At 31.7% G+C, this 25670-nt stretch overlaps 1 protein-coding gene across 3 annotated transcripts in view; it reads right to left on the bottom strand.

Annotated features, from left to right (window-relative positions):
• Positions 1–24344, bottom strand: part of Zip48C (Zinc/iron regulated transporter-related protein 48C) — a 57836-nt gene extending 33492 nt beyond the window's left edge. The window contains exons 1-4 of one of the 3 annotated variants that reach the window (XM_088030088.1): positions 23906–24344; positions 23623–23857; positions 23442–23573; positions 23175–23391 (exon numbers count right to left, since the gene is read on the bottom strand). In XM_088030088.1, the coding sequence (XP_087886214.1) occupies positions 23175–23391; positions 23442–23573; positions 23623–23857; positions 23906–24013 (692 nt within the window). In that variant the 5' untranslated portion in view covers positions 24014–24344. Of the gene's footprint in view, positions 1–23174; positions 23395–23441; positions 23574–23622; positions 23858–23905 lie in introns of all 3 variants that reach the window. The other 2 variants (XM_088030089.1, XM_088030087.1) reach the window with 2 other exon arrangements.
• Positions 24345–25670: the final 1326 nt, after the last annotated feature.

Below are 25670 nucleotides of genomic sequence, written 5' to 3' on the forward strand. Positions count from 1 at the left end.
CTAAATTTTTCTAATTCGACACTCTTAATAAGACAGTCGAGAGTGATAATTTCCACAAATGTCGTTAAAATCGCATAAACAAATCAAGAAACTACAAAATCTCAAAAAAAAGTGGTGGAATTTTTTTGGTCTTACCACAAAAATTTGTAAAAATTCGACTTTTTGATCTAAATTTTTGCAAATTAGTGATATTACTAAAACAAACAAAAGAACCAACATGCATGAATTTCGTTCTTGTCACACTAAAAATAACGAAATTACAGTGTTGAAAAAAACTGACATTTTCATTGTTGTCCAAATAAAAATTTCTAAAAATTTTCTTTTTCGGTCTAAATTTTTCTAAATTGACGCTCTTAATAAGCCAGTCGAGAGTGATAATCTCCACCAATTTCGTTAAAAACGCATAAAAAATAAAGAAATTACAGGATTAAAAAAAATTGGTGGCATTTTTTTTGGTCTTAAAACGAAAATTTCTAAAAATTCTCTTCTTCGGTCTAAATTTTTCTAAATCGACTCTCTTAATAAGCCAGTCGAGAGTGATAATCTCCACAAATTTCGTTAAAATCACACAAAAAATAAAGAAATTACAGGATTAAAAAAAATTGGTGGCATTTCTAAAAATTCTCTTCTTCGGTCTAAATTTTTCTAAATCGGCGCTCTTAATAAGCCAGTCGAGAGTAATAATCTCCACAAATTTCGTTAAAATCGCATCAAAAATAAAGAAATTAAAGGATTAAAAAAAAAATTGGTGGCATTTTTTTTGGTCTTAAAACGAAAATTTCTAAAAATTCTCTTCTTCGGTCTAAATTTTTCTAATTCGACACTCTTAATAAGACAGTCGAGAGTTATAATTTCCACAAATGTCGTTAAAATCGCATAAAAAATCAAGAAACTACAAAATCTCAAAAAAAAATGGTGGAATTTTTTTGGTCTTACCACAAAAATTTCTAAAAATTCGACTTTTTGATCTAAATTTTTGCAAATTAGTGATATTACTAAAACAAACAAAAGAAACAACATGCATAAATTTCGTTCCTGTCGCACCAGAAATAACGAAATTACAGTGTTGAAAAAATTGACAGTTTCACTGTTGTCCAAATAAAAATTTCTAAATATTCTCCGTTTTGGTCTAAATTTTTTTAAATCGGTACACTTAATAAGACAGCCAAGACCTATAAACTCCACAAATTTGGTTATAGTGTCATTAAAAATGAAAAACTTACTGGTCGTTAAAAATTTTTGGTCAAAAAAACTAAAATTTTTCTTGGCCCCTCGAAATCAAAATTTTAAAAATTCTCTTTTTCGGTCTAAATTTTTCTAAATCGACGCTCTTAATAAGGCAGTCGAGAGTGATAATCTCCACAAATTTCGTTAAAATCACAAAAAAAAAGAAATTACAGCATTAAAAAAAATTTCTGGCATTTTTTTGGTCTTAAAACAAAAATTTTTAAAAATTCGACTTTTTGATCTAATTTTTGCAAATTAGTGATTACTAAAACAAACAAAAGAAACAACATGCATAAATTTCGTTCCTCTCACACTAAAAATAACGAGTGTTGAAAAATTGACATTTTCAGTTGTCCAAATAAAAATTTCTAAATATACTCCTTTTTGGTTTAAATTTTTCTAACTTTTTACTATTAATAAGACAGTCAAGACTTATAAACTCCACAAATTTCCAAATGTTCCAATCCTCGGATTTTTTTCTTTAATATCCCCAATTAATATAATTGCGTTTATCATCAATTTGAGTAAGTTTGGGTCAGTTGAGTGACAAAATCACCTCGAAATGTAGACCTATAAGGAGTTGATTTGTAAGACTGACCAGCTGGAAAAAAATATTTATTAAATGAGACCCAACCACTTGAGCGTTATTATGTTTATGGGGGTTTGCGGCAAGTCAAAGCCATAACCGCACTAGAGCGTTTGTTAAACTGTATGAGAATTTGCGCCGCATGTAAACAGAGTTCCAGATCGAAGAGCGTCAAGTAGAAGCACGTGCGCGTGTGGTCATTTAAAAGTTTAAATATCGGGCTTTGCACGTTCAGGGTGCTAATTACAGTTGCCATGCTTTTCTGTCAACGACCACAGAACACCGATTATTACTTCATCAAATAGAAGCTCCACGCGAGGTTTTGGATATTTAACTGGACTTTAAATAATTAGACCTCTCTTTAGTCAAACACTGGGTTATCTTAACCTTGTCTTCATCTGTGGAATGCAGTGCTGCAAGGTGCAACCATTTCTTCACAAAGAATTACATATCTCTTACAAAGGTTTAAATGTTAGCCAGCTATATAATGGTAATTAGCGATTTTTCTACAACTCTCGGCCGTTCTTATGCAATGCTGCAACTGTAAAAGTAAAGCAATGTAGTCAAATAAAGACAATTTCTGTTCACTTCGTTCTAGAGGTTCCTGACCTTTCTAGATGCTATGCAAATACCAGATAATAAATTCTTGGAAAATTAACTCCATTTTAATATTTAAATTTATTAATGCACTCGGCCAGTAAAATAATAGTTTTTTAGAAAAGAGAACGAAACGAATTTCTGGCTCCTCCACCAATTTCTGCTGATCAAAAATGCAGATCTGATTTTGGCGTCTTGAGCCATCAAAGCACTACCAAGCGGAGGTACTTTTTGCAACCTCGACCTATAATTCTACGTATTTGGATAATTGAATGGTGATTTGGTACGTACAGTTACAAGCATTCGCATCCTCATTTCAATTCATCATTCACACACCATGAGACAGTTTGCTCGGCGATAGAAAGTCGAATTGCTAATTACCCTAAAAACCGCAAAAAAGAAAGGTACTTGTCGCATATTTGTCTTTCTCCTTGCAAGACCGCGTCAAAGCAAAATTCCTTAAGCGACAACGCGAAATATTTGTTTAATAGTGTCCCTGTAGTACCGGAAAAGGGTCAACAAGCGTATAGTGATCGCAGAGAAGAGGGGTCTCTTCTGCAGGTGCGAGAGTGGAGAGCGCATTCCTGAGCGGTGTGCGATCACGACCGTCTGGTCAAGGTAGGCCTGGCCACATTCCACACGCGACTTGACCCTTTTACTTCACAAGATCCGCTCGGGCTCCTGCTGCTGCTTCCAACTAATGTTGTAATTTCTTACGAGATAGCTCTAATTTAGTTTGGGCTTATGCAAAGCGAACAAACTGCGAAAAGATAAGTGGCAAAGAGCCAAAAACTTCCACTTCCTGAAGGATTTTTCATCCTGCGAACGCGTTTTTCTTTCGTCAACCATTTTGGTTTACTAGAATCTGACATTGCGTAACTAAATCCAACAGTTTAAAATTACTCGTGGTTGAAAAATTGTACATTTTACTGTCACAATATCAAAGAATGTAGTTTTCGCAAATTCTAATTTGTTCAAACGAAACGGGATAATTCACCCCATTGTTTTAATCCAATTTTGTTCCTTAATAATATTTCCAGCAGGAAACTCCTTCGCGAGTTTTTCTCATCAACTCTCAGAAATTGAGTTTATTATTATGAAGTCGAGGTAACATTTAATTCAAAATTGAATTTTTTCTTTATTATCCGCAAATTCCGATTTGCGTTGGTTCAAAATTAGTGTTAACCCTTTAACTGTTATAAAAGTATACAGGGTGATTTTTAAAAAACGACAGGAGTTGTAAATTTTTATTTATAAACTAATTTCAAAAATTTTAAAAACAAATTAAATTTAGAATTTTTCTAAATGTCTTAGCATCTTTTGGGCGATATTCAACTACCTTATTTTAAATTGCAAAGAGCAAAGTAAATTTTGAGAAATAAACTGTTCTAGTTGTGGTTTAAAACCTGAAAATTAAAAACTTGGACCAAAACTGAAACTGAAACGTCATGAATGTAAGTTACATGATAAATAATTTTCAAGATAGTTATATTCACTATGAAAACAAGGCGGCAAAATAGTGCAAGGCAGGAATTTCAGAGCCACCCTTGATGCTAGAAACATTTATAAACACCTTGTAATATGTCTGATAAGAGTTGATTGTTTCAATTTCTTTCAATATTAAAAATTGTTATTGTTAAGATGTTGATAAATTTTGTTAAAGTTTTTTTTATGTTTTGAATTAGAAAAACGTTCAGAATCAGAAAAAATAACCGAAAATGTCCACAAACTCAAGTATAATAAACTCAAACAGCCCAAAACAATCAAAGAAATTAAATAAATTAGAAGAATTCAGAAAGATTTGAAAGGTTTAAGAACAGAAAAGATGCAATAAACCCGATTTATGGACATCAGATACTCGAAATTTAAGGATTTCTTTTCTTTAATTTAATTTTAAATTTCTGAAATACAGTAGGACCTCGATTATCCGGGTGCGGATTATCCGTGCAAGAGTGTTGTAATATGTCTGATAAGAGTTGATTGTTTCAATTTCTTTCAATATTAAAAATTGTTATTGTTATTAAGATGTTGATAAATTTTGATAAAGTTGTTTTTATGTTTTGAATTAGAAAAACGTTCCAAATAATTCAGTTGCCTTAAAACGTATCGCACTCCTAGATGAAAACTTCGGTTCAAAACCAAAAAAAATCTCATTTTTCAGAAATGATGAAAAACTGACTTTAAAATATTTAGAACAAATGTCAAAAATCTAATATCTATAACATCTATAAAATCTAATCTAACATTTTCTAATGTTGTTCTAATGTTGTTGTTAGAGTATGTAGTATTATTTTTATTTAACTTTCTAATTTAATTTTGAATTTGTAAAATAATTGAAATTTTAAAAAAATTTCTGGGGATTATTGGTGTTCTAAAAAAAATCTAAAATTCTCGGGATTCTGTAGGCTCCTAGAGAATACTTAAACTTAAACGCCAAAGAACTTTATTAGAAAATCTTTTACTATACTAGCCTTCATCCAATGTGTAATTTCTCATTTTCTAAAAATACGGAAAAAAGAAGTGTTTGTTTCCAATTTCTTTAAGCATGCTTTGGAATGGTGACAATTCAATTTTATGAGGATTTTTTATAAACCAATTTGGTAGTCTAATAGAAATAAAAAATTCTTAAAAAAATATATTTTTTTTGTAATGCAAATTTAATTTGTTTTTTTTTGAAAAATCGAGATATTTCAGAAATGATAAGATTTAGATATAGCACGGTATATATAGGATGATTTTTTAAAAACGGCAGGCGTAGAATTTTTATTTATGAACCAATTTTAAAAATTAAAAAACAAATTATATGGTTTTTGATTTACTATAAACTGATGAATTTAGAATTTTTCTAAAGGTCTTAGTATCTTTTGGGCAATATTCAACTTTCTTATTTTAAATTGGCACCCATATTTTTTTTGCATAATTTGGAAGATATTAATTTTCTTGATTCAGAAATGTTCTACTTTTACAAAAAATATTAAAAAAAAATTATCAAAATTGAAAAAATATTCAATAAAAGTTAATAAAATCTAAGTGCATGGTGTCAATTATGCAATGAAAAAAACGGGATGGCGTTTCAACAGTATTTTAATTAAATTAGGTAGTTGTTTTTCCTGATTTGTAATTATTATTGTCTTTTGTTGTCAATAATTTCAAAAAAGATTGCCAATCCTTTCTGTTATTTGCTGCTTTTTGACAATGCAATAACGGTATTGTATTTTATTAACTTTTATTGCGTAAATTTTTTCATTTTTGATAATTTAAAAAAAAATATTTTTGTAAAAGTAGAACATACTGCACATTTCTGAATCAAAAAAATAATATCTTCCAAATCATGAAAAAAAAATATGGGTGCCAATTTAAAATAAGAAAGTTGAATATCGCCTAAACGATACTAAGACATTTAGAAAAATTCTAAAATCATCAGTTTATAGTAAATTAAAAACCATTATTTTTTTTTTATTTTTGAAATCGGTTCATAAGTAAAAATTCTACAACGCCTGCCATTTTTAAAAAATCACCCTGTATATACGTTTGGACATTTTTCTCATAAACTACAACATATGAGGATTTGAAATTTTGGGAGCAAAAATAAGCGAATAAAAGAAATAAAATGACAATATTCACATATTCGCCGAAAGTAGTAGACAACTTGCTTATTTAAAATGGAACACCCTATAGACAGGGTCCGGCAACACTTGTATCTACCCTTAAATTTAATTTTTAATATAATAATAATAATAGTAATTTAAGTAATATTTAATTTTTGACATTTCTACAGTTCTAGACCTAACACATAGATGGCGCCACTTTTGAGTCAAAATAACCGCTAAAATTCAAAAAATTACGCAATTAACTTAAAAACCTGTAATTTTTGACATTTCCAAAGTTCCACACTTGAAACATAGATGGCGCCACTTTTGGGTCAGGTCAGGTGAAATTATATATACAGGGTCCGGCAACACTTGTGTCCACCCCCAAAACCGTCTTTAATTTTAAAGATAAAATTTTGAAAATTTGCATACGCTCACAGTTGACAAAGCTCTAGAAACCGACGCAAAAATTCGTTTTTTATCACTGATAGTTTTGGCGTCGCGACGTCTTAAAAATGCAATTTTTAGCTAATCGTGAGGGTTTGTGAAATCAATCCCTAATTTATTTATTTTTCAATATAAATGTGTTAAAAATATCTCAGTTGTCATTTTAGATTTAATGCAAATTGTATTCAAAATTTGAGGAAAAAATGCTGTTTTATCAAGTTAGTTTTCAATTTCATTACGTCAAAAATGGGAACTACGTTTACACCCATCTGTCAACATCTTGTGTCACAAATGACATCTATCCTTTGGCTCGTTTTAGATTGTAACAAAAGTCTTACTTGGTGAAATTGTCGCTTTGTCGATGTTAATTAACGATTTCTAGTGTCAATAAAGTGCAACATGCCCGTGTTAATCAAAATGAAATTTTATAAGAGTGAATGAAGTGACTTGTGAAATTTTGGTGTAAACGTAGTTTGCCGCTGCGCTGTCATAATTTTGAAAACTAACTTGATAAAACAGCGTTTTTTTCGCAAATTTTAAACACAATTTGCGTTAGATTTAAAACAAAAACTCAAAAATTTGTATCACAGTTAAGTTGAAAAAATTTTAATTCGCGAATATTTCCGCAAAACCTCAAAAATCGCTAAAATTATACTTCTTAGGCGGCGCGACGCCAAACAAACCGTTATAAAAAACCGAATTTTTTCGTCAGCTTCTAGAGCTTTGTCAACTATGAGCCTACGCAAATTTTCAAAAATTTATCTTTAAAATTAAAGACGATTTTGGGGGTGGACCCTGTATACCTGTAAATTGAATACAATTTTTTTTAAACAGGGAAAACCATCTTTTTTCGACAATATTGTGATTGAATATTCCTAGAAAATTACTTATATCTGAGATTATTTAGATCGAAGGAATATTTGCCGACAAAGCAAACATGAAAAATTCATAATGTATAATTTTAATGAAAAAATACAACTTGTGATGTAAAATTTAAAAATATACTCCTATTTTAGCTTGTCAAATCAATTAATTTCGATAAAATGGCATAACGACCTGGTTTAAAGAAGCCAAATTAAGTCTAATTCAAATTGAAAATTTGGTGGAAATCGAAAAACTGACTTGCCCTATGTCGAAATGTTCTGAGCAATGTTCAAATGTTCAAGCATTCGCAGTTGCAAATTTTTTTTCAAAAATTCAAAAAATAGTCTAGTTCTTTACAAAAAGGAAAATGGAGTTTTTTAGGAGTGAAATTTGCTAATTAATTACGTATGTGTGCAATTCAAGATATTTTTCGCCAAATTTTATATTCAAATTTCTTAGAAATATCTACATGTTGAAACATCCAACTTCTTAGCAAAAACAAAATTTGATTTTTAGGCAGTTTGTATCGTTAACACTGCACGTTCCATATTATGTTCAAAAAGTTTTTGCTTTTTACATTTTTTTTTCTATTTTCGATCAGGTATCGTTTTTGGTAGTGCCTAACATTCACTTCGCATCTGCAGAATCAATTTTTGAACCGAAATTTAAAGAAAATTAAAAGTTGAATTTTAAATTTGGCGCCGTAATTTTGGCGCGATCCACTGAGTTTAAAATTTTCTTTCGTAATAACCTATAATAACGAATAGTCTGAAACCATCAGGTCGGGTAAAATGCAATTTCTCCTTGCTGTAAATATTTGGGGACAAATTCTTACTACTTGGCCGACAAAAACTGCCAGAATCTGGTGGATTCTGACGGTCATATTTTGGGTCGCCTCCTCTTAAGGGTGAGTTTATGTATAATGTGCTACACTTAAATTGAGTAATTTCAGAGATATTTTGATTTTTGTAAGAAAATTGCACTACAAAAGTAAATTTTTTTTCCGAAATAAGTGCTCTATAATTTATTTCAAAATCGCCACGTTAATTGAAAATAAGCGAAGTTTTTTACTCTTTTGTTTTCAATTTTATTAAGCATGCTTTGGAATGCTGACAATTCAATTTTATGTTGATATTTTATAAACAAATTTGGTGATTTAATAGAAACAAAAAATTGTCAAAAATGTTTAAAAATATTTTTTTTTGTACTGCAAATTTAATATTTTTTTTGAAAAATCTAGATATTTCAGAAATCATATAATTCGGGTATAGCACGGTATATAAAGTCCAGCTCATTGCTATCAGTGCACTCTCCTGTGTAAATTTTCGAAAATTTTTGAGTGTAAATCTGGCTTTCAAATCTTTAGGGAGAAAATTAGGGGAAAATTGAATGTAGCGATTTTTGAGGTTAACACGTTGTCAAAATTGTGTGTATTAATCAATAACTAATGAAACATTTATTGCAACAGGAAGTTTTTAATAGAGATTTAACAAGTTTTGGCAATGTTGCGTCAAGGTCAAACACTTTTACTGCCAATTGTTACCGATAAAAATTACTAGGGGCTGCTGCCAACTTAACTTTTTAATGAGTAATGAGCTCTGGTATAGAAAGTGACTTTTAATTTGCATATAGAATTCAAAAATGCAATAAAATATAGGGTGGCATAACCGGAAGTGTGAATCTATTTATTCAATTCGTCTTATCCGCTGACTTTTGTCCCCAAAGTTTCAAATTCTTGCAACAGTTAAAGGGTTTAATATCGGACGTTTTACGTTTTCTAATTTTAGAAATTTTCTTATCTGAAATACATCAAGGAAATACAATAATTTGTGGAGGATTTGCGGAGGTCGTATAAACTATTGTTTTATTGTTTAGACTAGTTTACACAACAAAAATAGATTTAGTACATGCGGCTGTTTCAGGAAGATAAGTCCACCCCCTCAAATCCGCGTTGAATGGGTGGCGAGGAACACCAAATTAGAACAGAATAGAACTGGCGTCTGATGAGGTGTTATAATACAAAAACTGCAAAGTTCAGAATGCGCAGCAGGGAAAAGCAACATCATTTATCACCTCAAATAGCCGACAGGGAGCAGGCCGATCACCCTATTTTATAACCTCTCACTTTCAAATTATTTACTCCACACTTGCGGGATCCTTTGTGTCTCGACCACTGGCGCCTGTTCTTAGGCCTCTCCCACACTGGGTGCCAGGTTATTCATAAATCTCACTTTTCGCTTGCCAAAAACACCTTGCAAACTACTCAGGTTGGTTATGCAAGGCTTGCGAAATCGAAATATTTGAATTTGATCCTCGTGTGGGCTCGTTATTGATTGCATTATAAGAAGAAGCTTTTTGGCACGAGCAGCAGGGTGGATCAATACCGGATTCCTGCTACAAACTTCTGCCATCCTGTTCCTGCACTTCCTGGATTGCTCCAGGTAAACGTAAAATATTCCCGAATTTATGACCCACGTACCTATCGTAACTTTAACGATTTAAAGAAACTTTTAAAATAATTCAGGTTGGGTGAGCTCAGTTTTCCACAAAATTGTGTAAAAGCAAAATTTCGAGGAAATGCGGGACAGGGAAGCAGAAAAAGAAAGCGGTGCGCGGAGTTTCATTCATACGAATTTTCCGGAAAATGAAGAAAATGTAACGGGGGCTCAGAGCGAGAAAGTAGTTTCTAATCACAATTCGAATTCAAACGTTAAAACAGAAACCGCTTCCAAATGAGGACATAAAATTTGAATACATGAAGGTACTTTGTGTATGTTAATCTATCAAATAACCCTAAAATTCAAAGATCAATCAATTCACAAGATTACCATAATAATTATATACATGGGATTCTGAAAGGGAAAGGGAGACCTTAAAACAGTCTGTTGACCGTCTCCGACCTACCCAGTTCCAGGAACTCCAAACGCGGGTCAGATATGCACCAAGATTTCAACTTCACAAAGTCTTCTTTCTTTAACCAAACGAAAGGGGGTTCGTTTTGATCAAAATGTTTAAACAGGAAGTAACGAAATATGTTTCATTATTAGGAAAAATTAGAAAGTTTGCAACCTTTTTCATGAAAATTTGGACAATGTCTTACCCTTTTAGTGTTTAGAGCAAAATACTTATTTAGAAAATTTGACGAGTTGAACCAATCCTAATAAATAAATAAAAAATGGGATTTTTCCATGAGCTCAATTTTAAATTCCTGTATGGTCGATACAGGGTGGGCGATTGTGCCTTTATGAGTTCACATTCTTAACAAATTTGTGCAAAAATGCATAATTTTAAAATTCAATTGCTTTGTGATAAATTTTGGGCAAATTCATTTCCTTGACTTTTTAACAGAATCCCTCTAAGATTATTTTCTCTTTTCTTTTTTTTAGACTTGTTTAATTATTATATTCTTCATAAAATTGATAGTTCAAAACATTTTACATTTTTTTAAAAATGCATTCGATTTTCGGTTTTTTCAATTTTCCTGATTCCTCTAATTTCTTGTGCATTTTTGAATCTACGTACTCTGTAATTTCAAAAATTTTAAAATTCGGTAGCACCATCAAACGTGAATAGCCTTTGCATTCCTTAATTCATTTAAAAAAATTTATTTTAATTTGATGGAATTTCTCAGAATAGAAATAATATGAAATTTTCAAAATTTTTTGTATACCTAATTGAGTTTTTTTTCTATAAATTTTACAGGTGTTTGGATTAACTCGATTGACGTTTCACATTTTAAATTTAACAAACTGAGAATCCGGAAATTTGAGACTTTGTAGATGTAAAAATTTTATTATCAAATTTAAGTTATCATAAAATTGATAGTTCAAAACTTTTAACATTTTTTTAAAAATGCATTCGATTTTCGGTTTTTTCAATTTTCCTGATTCCTCTAATTTCCTGTGCATTTTTGAATCTACGTACTCTGTAATTTCAAAAATTTTAAAATTTGGTAGCACCATCAAACGTGAATAGCCTTTGCATTCCTTAATTCATTTAAAAATTTTTATTTTAATTTTATGGAATTTCTCACAATGAAAATAATATGAAATTTTCTAAATTTTTTGTACACCCAATTGAGTTTTTTTCTATAAATTTCACAGGTGTTTGGGTTAACTCGATTGACGTTTCACATTCTAAATTTAACAAACTGAGAATCTAGAAATTTATTATCAAATTTAAGTTATGAATATAAGAACATCGAAGAGCAATTATGAAATTTAGTTTTCTGAGAATCTCAAATCAGATCAATCTGGAAGTGAGGATTTTAAAATCTGAGAATATTAAAAAAAACTAATAATGTAAGAAAAATAAATATCAAAACCTAATTTTTCCTGCAGAGAAAATTTGACGAGTTGAACAAATCCTAATAAATGGGATTTTTCCATGAGCTCAATTTTAAATTCCTCTAAGGTCGATGTTTTAAAATATACAGGGTGGGCGAATGTGCCTTTATGAGTTTACTTTTTAACAAACTCGTGCAAAAATGCATAATTTTAAAATTCAATTGCTTTGTGATAAATTTTAGGTAAATTCATTTCCTTGACTTTTTAACAGATCCCTGTAAGTTTTCTTTTTTTTAAACTTGTTTAATTATTATATTCTTCATAAAATTGATAGTTCAAAACATTTTACATTTTTTTAAAAATGCATTCGATTTTCGGTTTTTTCAATTTTCCTGATTCCTCTAATTTCTTGTGCATTTTTGAATCTACGTACTCTGTAATTTCAAAAATTTTAAAATTCGGTACCACCATCAAACGTGAATAGCCTTTGCATTCCTTAATTCATTTAAAAAAAATTACTTTAATTTGATGGAATTTCACAGAATGAAAATAATATTAATTTTTTTTTAATGTTCTGTATACCTAATTGAGTTTTTTTCTATAAATTTCACAGGTGTTTGGATTAACTCGATTGACGTTTCACATTCTAAATTTAACAAACTGAGAATCTGGAAATTTATTATCAAATTTAAGTTATGAATCTAAGAACATCGAAGAGCAATTATGAAATTTAGTTTTCTGAGAATCTAAAATCAGATCAATCTGGAAGTGAGGATTTTAAAATCTGAGAATATTAAAAAAACTAATAATGTAAGAAAAATAAGTATCAAAACCTAATTTTTCCTGTAGAGAAAATTTGACGAGTTGAACAAATCCTAATAAATGGGATTTTTCCATGAGCTCAATTTTAAATTCCTCTAAAGTCGATGTTTTAAAATATACAAGAGAGGGCGATGTGCCTTTATGAGTTCACTTTTTTAACAAACTTGTGCAAAAATGCATAATTTTAAAATTCAATTGCTTTGTGATAAATTTTAGGTAAATTCATTTCCTTGACTTTTTAACAGATCCCTGTAAGTTTATTTATCTTTTCTTTTTTTTAGACTTGTTTAATTATTATATTCTTCATAAAATTGATAGTTCAAAAACATTTTACATTTTTTTAAAAATGCATTCGATTTTCGGTTTTTTTCAATTTTCCTGATTCCTCTAATTTCTTGTGCATTTTTGAATCTACGTACTCTGTAATTTCAAAAAATTTAAAATTCGGTAGCACCATCAAACGTGAATAGCCTTTGCTTTCCTTAATTCATTTAAATAAATAAATTTAATTTAATGGAATTTCTCAGAATGGAAATAATATGAAATTTTCTAAATTTTTTGTATACCCAATTGAGTTTTTTTTCTATAAATTTTACAGGTGTTTGGATTAACTCGATTGACGTTTCACATTCTAAATTTAACAAACTGAGAATCTGGAAATTTATTATCAAATTTAAGTTATGAATCTAAGAACATCGAAGAGCAATTATGAAATTTAGTTTTCTGAGAATCTAAAATCAGATCAATCTGGAAGTGAGGATTTTAAAATCTGAGAATATTAAAAAAACTAATAATGTAAGAAAAATAAGTATCAAAACCTAATTTATCCTGCAGAGAAAATTTGACGAGTTGAACAAATCCTAATAAATGGGATTTTTCCATGAGCTCAATTTTAAATTCCTCTAAGGTCGATGTTTTAAAATATACAGGGTGGGCGAATGTGCCTTTATGAGTTTACTTTTTTAACAAACTCGTGCAAAAATGCATAATTTTAAAATTCCATTGCTTTGTGATAAATTTTAGGTAATTCATTTCCTTGACTTTTTAACAGATCCCTGTAAGTTTTCTTTTTTTTAAACTTGTTTAATTATTATATTCTTCATAAAATTGATAGTTCAAAAACATTTTACATTTTTTTAAAAATGCATTCGATTTTCGGTTTTTTCATTTTTCCTGATTCCTCTAATTTCTTGTGCATTTTTGAATCTACGTACTCTGTAATTTCAAAAAATTTAAAATTCGGTAGCACCATCAAACGTGAATAGCCTTTGCTTTAATTTAATGGAATTTCTCAGAATGGAAATAATATGAAATTTTCTAAATTTTTTGTACACCTAAATGAGTTTTTTTTCTATAAATTTCACAGGTGTTTGGATTAACTCGATTGACGTTTTACATTCTAAATTTAACAAACTGAGAATCTGAAAATTTATTATCAAATTTAAGTTATGAATCTAAGAACATCGAAGAGCAATTATGAAATTTAGTTTTCTGAGAATCTTAAATCAGATTAATCTAGAATGTGAAGATTTTAAAATCTGAGAATATTAAAAAAACTAATAATGTAGGAAAAATGAGTAGCTATACCTATTTTTCCTGCAGAGAATTTTTGCCACCTTTAACCCTTTCGCTGTTGTAAACGTATACATACAGGGCTGTCCGAAAAGTGGCGGTCCCCCAGAGTACCAAAAAAATCCAGACTTTCTGTTTTTGCAGGAGGACCAAAAGAAAATTAGGAAAATGGCAAAATGTCCTTTAGGTAACAAATTCATTTAAACGTCAAATTATTGCACAGAAATCGTTAATTTTCGCTTCAAACTTTGCTTCTTCAATCCATCATAACTCGTAAAATTAAAGACATGGATTTTTTTAAAATTTTTCTGGTGATCTATGACATTGTCCGATGATACAGTATCACGGTGGTGCACGACTTTCCGGACACCCTGTATATACGTTTTGCGTTTTGCCGCGATAGTATATAGGTGTCCCAGAACTGGCGCCCCAAAGAGAAAGAGCTTATGGAGGCAACAATTCTGAACAAAAATTTCAAAAACTAAAATTTTTTAAATTCAAAAAGTAATCGAAGTAAGACGAAAAAACAGTAGCCAATCCTCGAAACTTTTTTTTCCCGTAACAGTTTCAGTGTACAAAATACTTGTTCAAAAATTTAATATAAAAATACGTAATTTCTTTAGAATTTTTTACATCTTTGAAATGTCAACATTTGTTCACAGAGACCTATAAGAATACTTTTTGAAGATAATGAGTTTAAAGCCGATTTTTCGACAAATTCCAAGCATTTCCAACGGGCGCGACTTTGATGTTAATATAAAAATTTAGAAACTTGAGGCTCTAAAGAACGAGGAACATAAGTTGAGACTTTTGAAATTTTTAGTATTGAAAGGAGCCTGAAAAAGCAAAGCAAACACTACGAAAACTGAGTCACCCTGTATATTGCAATTATTGAAAATCATATTAAAAAACCTTACTCACGATAAGTAATTAAAAAATCGTAAAATTGCGGTAACCAATAATTCGTAGTGACGCGACATTATTGTCCATTTGAAGGTGTGCCATAAATTCGCAATTAACGATTTCCCCACAAGGGGCAGCGGCTTACTAGAATAGTTATTTGTGTACCAAGGCCAAAAAGTGTTTCTTTTTTGGTCGAGCGTTTTTTTAATGGCCGAGGCGAGGGCAAAATCGCACTTTTTGGCCGTGATACACACAAGATTTTTACATCATTAAATTTACAAGTTAATTAATTTTTATTTATGATTTATTGATTTAATGATTTATAACAACTAAATAATATTTATGAATCCTTTGCAGTTTCGACATGTATCGATTTGATTTTATCCAAATAATTATAAAATTGGGGGTCATGTCGGTATCTTGATGTAATATGCAAAACTATGGATAGATGGCGCCACCATACAGCGGCCAAAAATGTTTGCGGCCAGAAAAGACTTACTTTTAGGCCGCTTTTGAGGAATTAAAATTCCATTTTTAGTTTAAGTCGCCTAAAAAAAACATTTATTTCAAAATAACGTGATGCAACTTTTGAACTACATTGTAATCCAAGCCAAAAATTAAACTGTTGAACTACTAATTGAACGTTAACATAACTACTAATTATTAACCTACAAGAGGTAATCTGTGCCTACAATATAAATGTCGGTACCTTGATGTAATATGCAAAATTATGGATAGATAGCGCCACCATAAATCGGCCAAAAATGACTTACTTTTAAGCCGCTTTTTAGACCTAAAAATTCCATTTTCAGTTTCAGTCGCCTAAAATAGCTATTTGTGTACCAAGGCCAAAAAGTGGTTCTTTCTTGGCCGAGCCTATTTTTAATGGCCGAGGCGCTAGCCGAGGCCAGAAAGAAGGCGAGGGCAAAATGTCACTTTTTGGCCGTGATACACACAAGATTTTTTAGGCGACATCATTAAATTTGTTAATTTAATTAAAATTAATTAATTTTTACTTATGAGTTATTGATTTAATCATTTATAACAACTGAACAATTGGAAATATTTATGAATTCTTTAGAAAAGTTCATATTTTTTTTATTTACATTTGCAGTTTCGGCATGTGTAGCTTCACAATTTGTATGAATTAGGTTTGATGTGCTTTTTGATGTTGTTGCGACAGCACTGCTATCCATGTTCATTTTCAATAATTCAATACGTCTTTGATGCACTTTACAGCAGCTTGTCGATTTGATTTTACCCAAATAATTACAAAATTGAGGGTAATATCGGTATCTTGATGTAATATGCAAAACTATGGATAGATGGCGCCACCATAGATCGGCCGAAAAGACTCACTTTTAGCCCGCTTTTAAGGCCTAAAAATTTTATTTTTAGTTTAAGTCCCCTAAAAACTTCTTTACAGTTGTCGTACGACATTTGTAGTCTTGTTTTCAACAGCAATACGTTAATTCTTTTCCCAATTGTTCGGCTTTTTATTTCATGTGAGCCACAAAATTTTTGTTTAGGGTAGGCCATGAAAGAGAGAGACAAACATATAAGTCATGTCGGAGTGAAATTTTGTTTTTGATATAACCTCAATTTTTTGAAAATATGTAACATTACGAGGTGCAAATAAGAGAAAAGAAGAGTTTATTGAAAACTAATTGAAATTAAATCAAATGACAAATGTCAAACTACTGTCAAATTTTTTCTCGACTTACGTAAATTTTGTCAAAGCCTACCCTAAATAAAAATTTTGTGGATCACACGCTACTACACCGTGTTTCAAAAAGATTTTATCTAGTCGCCTATGATTTAGCGTGCAAATTAAAAAATCCCGCACTCCGAAGATAATGATTTGAACTTTTAGTTACATAACCTTAAAATTATTTTCAAAAATTATTAGGTCGACACTGAATCGCTGAAGATATAAAACTGACTCAAGCTCTGCTTAGTTTTTCTGTTTGTTTAAATTGTTTTTTATTGGAGATTTTGACCTTTGACAGGTGACAGAACTAGTTCAAATACAGTACAATGGGAGCGGCACTAAAGTAATTACATAATACAAGGTGTTTATAAATGTTTCTAGCATTAAGAGTGGCATGAAATGTTAAAGAAATTTGCCGCTCATTACAAATGCGGGTTTAGATTTTTCAACTGACTTTTGTAGTTAACCTCAAACATGGAGCAAAGTAAGTTTAAAAAAACTGTTCTAATTAGTTGTGATTTGAAACCTGAAAATTATAAACTCATAACTTATAAAGAGTTTCCAAGATAGTTAGATTCACTGTGACAACAAAACGGCAAAATGGTGCAGGGCAAGAATTCCAGAGCCACCCTTGATGCTAGAAACATTTATAAACACCTTGTACATCACTAGATGAAAAGTATTTGGAAACACGGTTTAGAATCAATCAGTTTCGATTCTACTCCGTGTTCAGATTTAGATGTTTAGATTCTTTGAACTCTGTTGACTTCAACCTCTTTATTTTTTTGCTTTTTACATTTTTTTTATTTCAATTTTAAATTCTATATTTTGTAGATTTTCTACACTCTCCAGGTTATCTGTGCCTACAATATAAATGTCGGTACCTTGATGTAATATGCAAAATCATGGATAGATGGCGCCACCATATATCGGCCAAAAATGTTTTCGGCCAGAAAAGACTTACTTTTAGGCCGCTTTTGAGACCTCAAAAATTACATTTTTTAGGCGACTTAAACTGAAAATGTGATTTTTAGGCCTCAAAAGCGGCCTAAAAGTAAGTCTTTTCTGGCCGCAACCATTTTTGGCCGATCTATGATGGCGCCATCTATCCATAGTTTTGCATATTACATCAAAATACCAATATTACCCCCAATTTCATAATTATTTGAGTAAAATCAAATCGACAAAATGCGGTAAAGTGCAACAAAAACATGTTGAAATATTGAAAATGAACATGTCTAGCAGTGCCGAAACTGCAAATGTAAATAAAGAAAATATGAACTTTTCTGAAGTATTTATAAATATTTACAATTATTCAGTTGTTATAAATAATTAAGTCACTTTTTCGCCTTGGTACACAAATAACTATTTCAGTTTAAGTCGTATTGTGAGTTGCATCCACATTTTTTTTATTGAACGCAAATGGCCAAAAGACAGCTTTCTGATAAAACTGCAAAGAAGACACGTCTGCCGCCAGAAGGGCAAGTTGCTCTTCTTTGTTGTCTCTAGACAAAAGCTCAGCTCATCAAAAGAATTTTTCTGCTCCCATGGAACCGCATGTATTTGGAAAGCATGTATCTACATATTACTGAAAACGAGGTCGGTATTCAGGTCGCAAAATGATACAGGTCCGCTAGACAGCGAGGCTCCTCATCAAGACTACTTTCAGATGAATGAAGCTATAAAACATGTACGTAATTAAAGCGACTTTTTAAATATAGAATTGCCCTTTCGATTGTCATTTACAACTCGAGCAGTTAGACTGTTTTGTTTCGAGAATTCCGCATCGACAAACACGTTTTTTGGTAAAAAACAGTGTTTGTGCAAAATGGGACAAGCATAATCCATAATATATTCTGCACAACAGTTGTTCTGCTATACCGCAGAATACAGTGGACGTGGAGCAGAGGGGGCGGTGTGAGGTCAGACGTCTTGCGCGGAGGAATGTTCGGCGCCTCAGGCATAGAATTAAATTCCTGGCCCCCCTGTCGAGCCCCCGCCGGGCTGCTCCATTCATTCACAACAGTGGACCTCCTACTAGGACATCTTCACATCGATGGTCACCACTAGCGACATCTACCAACCGAGGACGAGACTAACATCACATGTAGGAAACTGTTTTAGCATTTTTCGAATTTGCCGCTTTAATAGCTCCATTAAAGTAGTCAATTTGGAGTCGTTTATAGGTATCTATAAAAGAACTCAAAGTAGGAAATTTTGGTTTTTAAGAGTTGGCAGAACTAATTAGTCTGGCTGTCACCTGTTTCCTGTCAAGTTCTTGGTCCAGTTGGATTTTACGATTCGTGTTTAATAAAAATTGCTAAAAAAAACTAGCGACATCTACCAACCGAGGGCGAGACTAACATCACATGTAGGAAACTGTTTTAGCATTTTTCGAATTTGCCGCTTTAATAGCTCCATTAAAGTAGTCAATTTGGAGTCGTTTATAGGTATCTATAAAAGAACTCAAAGTAGGAAATTTTGTTTTTTAAGAGTTGGCAGAACTAATTAGTCTGGCTGTCACCTGTTTCCTGTCAAGTTCTTGGTCCAGTTGGATTTTACGATTCGTGTTTAATAAAAATTGAATTGTCCTCTGCGGCCAACAATAATTGTACCTAAATATAATAGATGTGAATACAAGTTGTGAGGTTAGGTTAAAATTCAATGACAGTGAAACTCAACAAATGTGAAATTTTAAATTGAATTTGAAAATCAAGTGGCAAGTCGTGGTTACAAAACCATTACCAATCGTGTAAAACGAAAAGTCTTAGAATTGGAAAATTTAAATGAAACCAAATTGGCCATTATAAAACACGTTCTTTAATATACTATATTGCACTTCCGCTTGTTGTCATTGTTAACTACAATAATTCAAAGGCGGTGGTCGCGAAAAAGAAACCATTTTTTGACTCTCAACCTTTGTTAAGTGTGTCATGGAAATAGTTTAGTAACTAACTTCATCTCATTGTAAAAAATGTAAAATGAGTTGGATGCGAGAAGAACAATCTAACACAAGGACTCTTATAATGGAGTTTCTTCAGATCGCTGAAGAAAGAGTGACTTTTTTGTAAAACTGTACTACATTCACTCCATTGTGCATAAAAAACTAAAAAGAACATAGCTGTGTAAATTATAAAATAGCTCGTGTCCCTGACATAATTCAGAAAGGCAGTGTCTGGTCCAAGGCAAACCTCAATTTATGTCGCAAATAGGAAAAATATTTAATTATTAAGTAACAATCAACTGTCTTTGTAAAACCAATCCTATGGAGTTTAAATTCCTACGTTTGTCTGACGAGCTATGCCAAATTTGGGGAAATTTTATTTGGTGATTCGACCTAAAAATAAATTTGTTATTAACAATTCCAATTGTCTGAAAAGCGGTCTTGACTGAATATGCAGAAAAACCAGTTTTTATTAATCAACACAATATTGTCAATGTGTGAACTTTCAAACTTGACATTGAAACAAAGTATGACCCCATTTTTTGGACCAAGACCTTGAGGGACACATTTAACACACTATTATTCTAAACTTTCGTTAGTTGTTTAAACAATTATGATTATCAATTATGAATGAGGACTAAAGAACCGAGAGAAGTTGAAAATACAGAAATTCCAGAAGACTCTAAAACTAGACACTAAGAAATGTAGAAATAACTAAATATTTCAAGGATGTAAAACAAGTTCAATTCCAACATTTGCAGAAATGATAGATCAACGATCAGAAACCTTAAAAATTTAGAGATTAGAAAGGTTTAACACATTTAAAAAAAAAATGTACCTTGACATGTAAACAAGAATGAAAAGCATTATTAAAAAATCGAACATAATTCTAAAAAAATTAAAATTTAAAATATTTATTAAAAATAAACAATTTAAAGACGATTTGAAAGAAATTTAACGAATAATCTAAATCTTGTTTAAGATATTGAAGAACTAACGATTGTATAAAATAAGTAGAATTCCAAATCTTAAAAAATATAGAGAATATAAAAAATTGCGTAGATAAAAAAAAAATCAACGTCACAAGCTAAATCTGGGACTTACATTTTTAATACCTATATTTTTATTTTCGATGTATCATTATTTTACACTCTTGATTTTGGTGATATTTCGTTTGATTGATTGTCAACGTATATTTTAGAATGTTTATTCTTATTAATCTCGAATTTGTTAATTTTTTATAATTTATTTACTTATCATTTTGTTTTTTACTTAAGGTTTTTATTTATTTTTGTTTTTCACAATAAACTATGCTATATTGAGTTTTTTAGTTACTATTTTTCCAAATCGATGTTTTCTCCGATGTATTGTGCTCTTGTTGAAATTGAGTTCAATATCGATTTTTTTTACTCGATGTTCGCAGATTGATCACAAGCCTGCTGACAATTTGGCAAATCAAATTAACCTGGAGAGTGTAGATAATCTACAAAATATAGAATTTAAAATTGAAATAAAAAAAATGTAAAAAGCAAAAAAATAAAGAGGTTGAATTCAACAGAGTTCAAAGAATCTAAACATCTAAATCTGAACACAGAGTAGAATCGAAACTGATTGATTCTAAACCGTGTTTCCAAATACTTTTCATCTAGTGATGTACAAGGTGTTTATAAATGTTTCTTGCATCAAGGGTGGCTCTGGAATTCTTGCCCTGCACCATTTTGCCGCTTTGTTGTCACAGTGAATCTAACTATCTTGGAAACTCTTTAAAAGTTATAAGTTTATAAATTTCAGGTTTCAAATCACAACTAATTAGAACAGTTTTTTTTAAACTTACTTTGCTCCATGTTTGAGGTTAACTACAAAAGTCAGTTGAAAAATCTAAACCCGCATTTGTAATGAGCGGCAAATTTCTTTAACATTTCATAGCCACTCTTAATGCTAGAAACATTTATAAACACCTTGTATTATGTAATTACTTTAGTGCCGCTCCCATTGTACTGTATTTGAACTAGTTCTGTCACTTGTCAAAGGTCAAAATCTCCAATAAAAAACAATTTAAACAAACAGAAAAACTAAGCAGAGCTTGAGTCAGTTTTATATCTTCAGCGATTCAGTGTCGATCTAATAATTTTTGAAAATAATTCTAAGGTTATGTAACTAAAAGTTCAAATCATTTTCTTCGGAGTGCGGGATTTTTTAATTTGCACGCTAAATCATAGGTGACTAGATAAAATCTTTTTGAAACACGGTGTAGTAGCGTGTGATCCACAAAATTTTTATTTAGGGTAGGCTTTGACAAAATTTACTTAGTCGAGAAAAAATTTGACAGTAGTTTGACATTTGTCATTTGATTTAATTTCAATTAGTTTTCAATAAACTCTTTTCTTTTCTCTTTTCTCTTATTTGCACCTCGTAATGTTACATATCTTAAAAAATTGAGGTTATATCAAAAACAAAATTTCACTCCCACATGACTTATATGTTTGTCTCTCTCTTTCATGGCCTACCCTAAACAAAAATTTTGTGGCTCACATGATATAAAAAGCCGAACAATTGGGAAAAGAATTAACGTATTGCTGTTGAAAACAAGACTACAAATGTCGTACGACAACTGTAAAGAAGTTTTTAGGCGACTTAAACTGAAAATGGAATTTTTAGGCCTCAAAAGTAAGTCTTTTCTGTCCGCAAACATTTTTGGCCGATCTACAGTGGCGCCATCTATCCATAGTTTTGCATATTACATCAAGATACCGATATTACCCACAATTTTATAATTATTTGGGTAAAATGAAATCGACAAAATGCTGTAAAGTGCAACAAAGACGTGTTGAATTATTGAAAATGAACATGTTTAGCAATGCTGCTGCAAGAAAATATGAACTTTTTTCAAGGATTCGTAAATATTTACAATTATTCAGTTGTTTAAATCAATAAATCATACATAAAAATTAATTAACGTGTAAATTTAATCATGTCGCCTAAAAAAATCACGACCAAAAAGTGCCATTTTCCCCTCGCCTCGGCCATTAAAAAAAGACTCAGCCCAAAAAGAAACACTTTTTGGCCTTGGTACACAAATAACTATTTTGGTGCCAATAGTTTGAACAATTTAGCCCACAATTCATTATACGTCTCGTTATTTCACTTCTTTTGGGAGTCTGCAGCTACAAAAGTAGAATAAAAGTAGTGTCAAAAAAAATCAACTAAAAATGAATAAAATAATTAAGATTGCCTACTGTTTAGAAACGCCTATTAAAATGATTTTCCAATTCTTGGAATAAACAAATCAGGAAAATAACACGGTCAATTGACCATCATCTCGAAATATGTTCAATGAATTGCAGCTTTGGATAACAACAAAATGAATGCTGTTGTTGTCACAGATAATTTCCAATTTCAAGGCCCCATCGCTAAATTTCCCAGTTGTTTTCTGTCTGGATCTGAGGAATAACCAACTTTTTTGTCTTTCAACAGAACAAAAATAAAAAAATAACATAAACAAGATAGTGGTTTTAAGATGTCTCAGACAAAATTTTATTGGCATTGCATGTTAATTAAGTGACTGACCTTTTTTATCAAATAGGTGACGTGTTTAGTTAGATTAGTTTAATTATTAAGTACTCACCGGGCACTTTCAAAAGTAGCCGACGTTGAACTGCCAATGGCTCCAAATCCAACACCTACAGCTAAACCTTCAGGAATATTATGGACTGTGATTGCTATTACTAAAAGTATGATTCGTTTCCACTGGCCGTGTTGGATTTCTTCAATGTTGGAAACATCTTCATAACTCTGCGTATGAACTATTTCTTCACTCTGTCCACTCATTTTATCTAATTTACCTACTGCAATTGCGAGGATTAGTAATTGGGCGGTCCAACGTCGCACTTACCCCTCCTGCGCTGATGAACTGTGCCCCCCAGCTCAGAAAACCCGTCAATTGCGGTAGAATCAGGCGACGAGATATGCGAATTTGGTCTAGAATGATCGCGTCGTTCTTTGCGGTTGCTTGTCGAGTGCAATGCTGCAATCGTACAATGAAACATGGGGGCCACACTGCCGTCATTACGTACCTAGCATCATGTTTGGTGAATGCACCCCCAGAACTGATATCAACACGTCGGCGCCATAGACAAACAGAGCCCCTAGCAAGAACCCCAACGCCACAGGAGCAAAAGCGTATTCGCCGTTTTCTCCATAAATCTTGGACTGTTCTGCCATTTCAATCGCAGGAGACAGCAGCGACCAGTACGAGGCGGCTGTCATCACTCCGGCAGCGAAGCCCAAGCTGGCGTCCAAGAGTTTTCTCTGAAAATGTCATGATGACTTTTGGTGGTTTTGAGGTTATGTTCTAACCTGTGAGCCTCTGATTATTATGACAAGAGCAGCACCAGCTGCTGTAAGGCCCCATGTGAACAAAGTGCCGAGGAAAGCTTGCATGACCGGTCCATGGCCCTGGATCATTTTGACGTTTTGATACCAAACACGATAACTAGCATGCTACTTAAAACATTTCGCGAACAAACACGGACTACAACAAGGCTGCCCTTGTTGCTTGTTTTATGCCTGATGCCGCCAATTCTTTAAAAACCGCTGTCTCCCACAACAGTTTCGTGCACAAGCGCTGTTTCTACTTCATTTCTTTGACACTAGGCAATGCTGAGCTGGGAATTTCTAGGTAAATTATTGAACAAAACTTTGTTGTTACTTTTGGTGGACGACCACGCAGGTGTAGTTGATGTGGACGTGTACGTGCGTCCGCTCGGTTACACACTTGACAATAATAACTAACAAGTACTGATAACAATCTAATTGGTGATAGTAGTGATAGTAATTTTTCATTTCTTCTTCTTCAAATAGGAGGTTTTTTTTGAATGAATTGTTGAATATTTCATTGACTCAATTATTCTAATCATGAACCGCCAATTTTGAATCTCAAAACAAATAAGTGGCTTAACTGTGATCATTGATAATACACGGTGTTTATAAATGTTTCTAGCAACAAGGGTGGCTATGAAATGTCAAAAAAAATGCCGCTCATTAGAAATGCGGGTTTCGATTTTTCAACTCACATTTGCAGTTAACCTCAAACATAGAGCAAAGTAAATTTTAAGAAATAAATAGTTCTAGTTGTGGTTTAAGGCGAGTGCCAAGACATTTTTCTTATGGAGAATCCCATGTAAAGTATCGTTTAAATATTTCGCTTATTTTTTCATGTATCAGTTTCGTTCTGATTCTCAACTGCTTGTATTCATATTTTCTTCTAAAACTAAGAATCAAACATTGAAAAAACATTTAATTTAAAAGTTAAAGGACTTAAGTGCCGTTTATCTCGAGAAAAACTATACTTTATGTATTTAAACATTGCTTAATTATAGACGTACTTTTTGGGGTATTCAAGGTTCTGATTTTTTATTTTGTTAAGCTACAATAAAACGACCATCAGGATGTTCGGTCCCATTCTTCAGAGATTTCGCATTTTTTATTTTTTGTAAATTTAATGTTCTCTTCGAATTCATATTTATTTATCGGTTCATTTGTAGTGAACATTAACTTATTTATCCAATTCTCATATACCTCCTTCTTATCTCCGCTTGAACAGTTGTCGGCATGACTTTAAAACTTAATTGGAGTACTCACTACACAATAGTACCAATTTACCGAATAGCAGATTTTGTTATTGATGAAAAACATCGGTAAAATGTGCCACCCGACTATCCCTGTCTGATGGTCGTTTTTTTTTCTGGTGACAAAGGGTGTGGAGTGGATGTCGGTACTTATAAATACTCATAAATAACAAAACTAAGTCAGATGGTGTACTCCTTTTGTGTAAAAAGTACCTTATTAAGTCATACACTCTTGCACTTTTAGTCTCGTCTAATATCTACACGGTATTTCAACTGAAACTGTGGCCCCAATGTTGGTGGCGACAAGTGTATGTAAGTGCTGAGTGTATCTGGACAGCTAGTGATTTTATTTAAAATTGGTATTGATTTAAAGAGTGGGAGAGTTGTCAAAATTAGTTTGGTTACAATTATTGACATTATTTGTCAAAACAGGAATTTGTTGGAAAAGCAAAAGATTTACGTCCCATTCGATGCAAAGTGAATAATAAAGAAGT

Source organism: Gnatocerus cornutus, chromosome 2, assembly GCF_029298725.1.
Source record: "Gnatocerus cornutus isolate USDA-ARS CGAHR chromosome 2, icGnaCorn1.1, whole genome shotgun sequence".
NCBI classification, from domain to species: domain Eukaryota; kingdom Metazoa; phylum Arthropoda; class Insecta; order Coleoptera; family Tenebrionidae; genus Gnatocerus; species Gnatocerus cornutus.